Here is a 4543-nt window from a genome sequence, read left to right on the forward strand (position 1 = left end):
TAACTTTACGACACTGGCGTAAATAGAAGTAGTCTATTGTAAGGCAGGGGGGGGGACGTTAAGTAGCTGTGATAAAAATCAAAAAAAGTGTATACAAGACAATATTTGGCGTTGTTTACTTTAGAGATTAACATATTTGTAAGAGGGTTTGGGTGTCAAGGCTGCTAAAGTTATTAATTTTTGAAATACGTGAGAAATCGCACATAATCTTAAAGTTGTGTGACTTTTAGCTCAAGATTGTTGCATTGTAAACTTTGTGAAGAAAGTACGACGTTTATTAAATCAGCGAAACAACATTGGCTTGGTTGACTTCCAGCTAGGCGGACAAATTGTAAAAGTATTTATTTTTTATATAAATTCTATTTCGTTCGACCCCTCCTCCCTTGTTTGTGTCGACTTATGTTTTTATTAGAACAACGTAACACCGCTCCCTACACGTAAATAGACTTGTGCGAAGTGTAGACCTATAAGTTCTAGACTCATGCCCTACACTAATTTTGTCCTGAAGTATTGTCTTTAAGATTTTTTTTTCTTCCGATGGTGGGGAGGGGGGCACTTGCAATTCTTGGTGGGGACTAAATTTTCAGGGATATATTGTTTGTATGGACTTTCTATTTTGTCCCCCCCCCCCTCCCCAAAAGAGATGCCTGAAAGAAACTCTGCTCCTGTGGATTCATCGAGACATTTTCCTAGGACCCACCTAGACCATCTTGCCAGTCCATCCCTGGGGCTAGTGTACTGTAAGTTGTTGCTGTTGGTGCTAAGTAACTGATAGCTACAGCCTCAAACAGCGGGGCTACATGAAAGACATGATGGTAGTTAACCTTGAGTGTGTCTCTCAATAATGCATGGAGAGCGTGGACAAGGGGAAATCAATTCAAGTTTCTTGGTGAGGTGTGCGGGTGTTGTGTAGGTGGCACTGTGGGGTGATGAGGTTAATCTAGTCGTGTGATGTCAGCTAAATGACAGGCTAGTCGTGTAATGTCAGTCAGCTAAATGACAGCTTAGCTGTGTCAGTCAGATTAATAACATAATAGGAATGTAATTGTATCCATCTAAATGACATACTAGTTGTGTAAAGTCAGCTAATGACAATTAGCGTAATGAAAAATCAACTAGTCTTGTCACTGAGGTAAGTTATATGAAACATAGGTTGTCAGGCTATTCAGCTCACTAACTAATTACGCACAGCCAATAGGGGGGGGGGGGGTTCAGAATTGACGTTACGTTTAGGTTAGGTGCTGTGGAACATTGGTTATGAAGAATGATAAGCACAAGCCAAGAAGGGAGTGTATAGCCCCCCCCCCCCCGGAGAAAATCTACCGCCCCACGGACGAGATGGATTTTATATAGTAAACATACACTTTTACTAGTGTCCGCCCCCGCCCCCCCCCCCCCCCGCCCCGAACCCCGAAATATTTTGACCGCCCCCCCCCCCAAAAATTTCACGTGCCCCTCCCCCCCCCCCCCCCCCCCCCCCGGAGAAAAAAACATTGGTCTGAATACTGTCATAACAATGTACTGATTTTGTTATTTCAACTTTTAAAAAGGTAGTCTATACCAGCTAATCAAGTCAGAGTTGTTTTTAGTTTTAAAACCAGAGATTAATTAATCAATAACATAAATAGCAAAATAAGATATTGCTGATAGTCGTACGGAAATCATATGTTTTGAAAGGACCAGTTAAAGCTTTTAAACTGTGTTTCTTTCCCTTACATTTCCTCTCTTAATCCTCTCAAAATTGGTGGATTTAGCTTATAATGCCGGGACGTCACCGCGCTGAATACAATACATGTTTAACTTGGCCAGCCACTCGCTCCATTGTGTGTCGCATCGTTGTTGAAGAGAAAAACCTTTGACCAGTTGAGATAAAACTAGCGGCAGTCTTCCAATTGTGTTTTAAATAACCATACACGTATGTAAATATTGGGTGCATAGGAGCACGTCTGTATATTTAAACTATGTCGCAGTTATGTGTATTTGTTTAGTATAGAGTATTGTTATAGAGACATTGTTAAAACATATACGTGTCATTGTGACACGCATGTCATCGTGTCATCAATGACACTGACATAAACATCTAGTAATCGTTTTAAATTTTAGTTGTTGTTTAGTTTGTCAGAGGAACATCAGGGTTAATATGACCTTTTAATAAAAAAAAAATTCCTTACAAAATGAGAGCTGATGCGAATGTCGGGGAAGTTTTATTTTTGTACCAAAATAACGTATATCAGAACTAAATAAACTGTAAATGTATATACGGCTAACGTGTAAACTCCTATTAGTCAACTGTAACTTTAATTTTTGTTGACTCACCAAACAGAATAGACGTAGAGACAAGACTAAAGAACTCACCAGTGTAATGAGGTTGTTGTCGCCGTGACTCAGTGGTGTGTAGAAGTGGACCATAAACTTCGGGTCGTCTTTGTACATGTAGAAAATGTCACGAATCCAGTTGAGCCAGACCATATGCTTGGGTTCGGATCCATGGCACATACGGCTGTATTTCTTGTAAGTTGGGTTCACGGCCAAGTAAAACGGCCTCATAAAGTAGTCAGTAGGCTGGTGTTTGAATCCCAGCATTCGGTAGTTGAAAGGGGCGATATCAACATCAGCATCAGCCCAGGAGGTGACGTAACCTTGACCTCTAAAGTCGTTCCACAGCCAAGGGAAAACGTCAACAGGCTGAGCGTTAAATTTTCCTCTCCTGGCTTCCGGTAGCTCATGCTCGTGCTTGCCTGTCAGGATCGGCAACAACGCCGCCGGCGTCCCGTCCCCCAAGATGTTGTAACCTTCCAGCTCTATCGCCTTTAGCGTGTTGACCAGATACTCTCTGGTCTTTGGCATCCGTCTCAGCCAGGACATTCTGGACATGGAATCAAACCCTAGTAGCGCCACAGACAGTCCCAGACCGTTGGCTGGAGGTTTGGTCAGCTTGAGCCTGTCTTTGATCGTCTGGTTCACAAACACCCCAGCGTGGATGTTTAAATAATGCGTCCTTTTTAAAGAAGGGTTACATTCAAGTTTGAAGAAATTCGACACTAAGGGACTTCCATTTTTCACAGGAAAAGGCTCACCAAATGTAATGTTATAATCCCCTGGGCCTCGAATCAAAGGATAATAAACACACTTAAAATCGCCGTGGTAGTTTAAGGCGATTTTCGTGTAACGAATAGTCCCGTTTTCAACGGTGGCCCAATTCGTGTAGCTCTTACAATTTATAGGCCTTGCCGCCTTGGTAAACTTGAGCATTATTGGGTCATCGACTTGAAGATCAGGGTGTACACAGACATGGGGTTCCTCAGGGGAGTCGTTCCAATGTGTATTGAAATAACTGATGATCATGTGCCGAGAACTATCTGCACGACTAAACAAGTAGTTTTGGTGTGTTAGTATAACAAACAGCGTGGACATCAACGTCACTCCTCCCAACAGTTTGGGTAAGGTAACAGCACACAACACCCGCTTACAATTCCGATACAACATGTTGAAAATGGGGATTTCAGACTCAAATTAAATCAGTGTTAATATATTTCTTTATGTAGTTTTTGAAATTTAAGTCTATAGGGATAAGGTGCTTTTCTGTAATAGATTAAAGATGGATACAAATACATTCTGATATAAATACTGAAGATAAGAGATATAAAGAAATAAAACTGGTTTTATTGACATTATAACTACCAATTAGTTGATAAAACTGATAAATTCCAACTAGTTGGATTCTCAAAACAAATTATTTTTCAAACTAATAATTCGCCTATTGAGGTCGAAATACAACGGGAAATTAAACATTAAGCGGAAATTTATCTAAAGACGGAACTTTGACGCAAACGGAAATTAAACTCGACTTGAAGTTTAACCGAAATCAGTACCTTACTTAATGGACGCGAGCGAGAAAGTATTCGAGAGGCCCATTAATTAATTTAAAAATCATGCACGACGTAGTTAAAATTAATATGGTTATAAAATCCTGCCTGTCTGTTTTTTTAGGACTTTACTAAAGATTGGATGTATTTGATGTTTTTAATATTTTCGGTAAATAAAATTTAAAAAAAAAAGCAAAAACAATTTACTTTTCAATTGCAATGGCGACATAAAACAATAAAACAATGGCATCCTGCTATTCGATAGGCTGCCATAAATTTTATTGTAAGCGACAAAAAAGGAAAACTAGGTCATGGGGCTTAAATTTGCTTTGTTATTTAAAAATTTTATCTGCCAAGTTTTGTAAACAAATAGTTATCGATCAAGGAGTTCTTGTACAGCCAATCAATGTTTGTCTTACGAAAGTAAAACATCCGTTTATAACTTAGGCTTGATGAAAATAAATAGAAATTTAGCCTCAAACTCAACAAAGTATTTTCACGTTCTCTGGATTTGCAACTTTTTTAGCATTGATTATAAAAATATAAAATATCTTAATTAATTTTAGGCTTAAGTTTTATTTTTTTTATTTTTTTAACGGTAGCTTTGTTTGCTAAATCTACAAAAGCACGTTTTTATTCCATGTCAACAACATGATGGAAGGATTCTCGTCAATTCG

General features: G+C 39.1%; 1 protein-coding gene across 1 annotated transcript; it reads right to left on the reverse strand.

The window, feature by feature from the left end:
* Window positions 1–2355: 2355 nt before the first annotated feature.
* LOC131951603 (uncharacterized) lies at window positions 2356–3345 on the reverse strand (the record flags this gene model as incomplete). The annotated part of the gene is made up of 1 exon (XM_059313934.1): window positions 2356–3345. A coding segment is annotated over exon 1 (990 nt), but the record flags the coding sequence as incomplete, so codon positions are not given.
* Between the last annotated feature and the right edge of the window lie 1198 nt (window positions 3346–4543).

Source organism: Physella acuta, unplaced genomic scaffold (genome assembly GCF_028476545.2).
Source record: "Physella acuta isolate Inbredline_101_S28 unplaced genomic scaffold, ASM2847654v3 ptg000816l, whole genome shotgun sequence".
In the NCBI taxonomy this organism is placed as follows: domain Eukaryota; kingdom Metazoa; phylum Mollusca; class Gastropoda; family Physidae; genus Physella; species Physella acuta.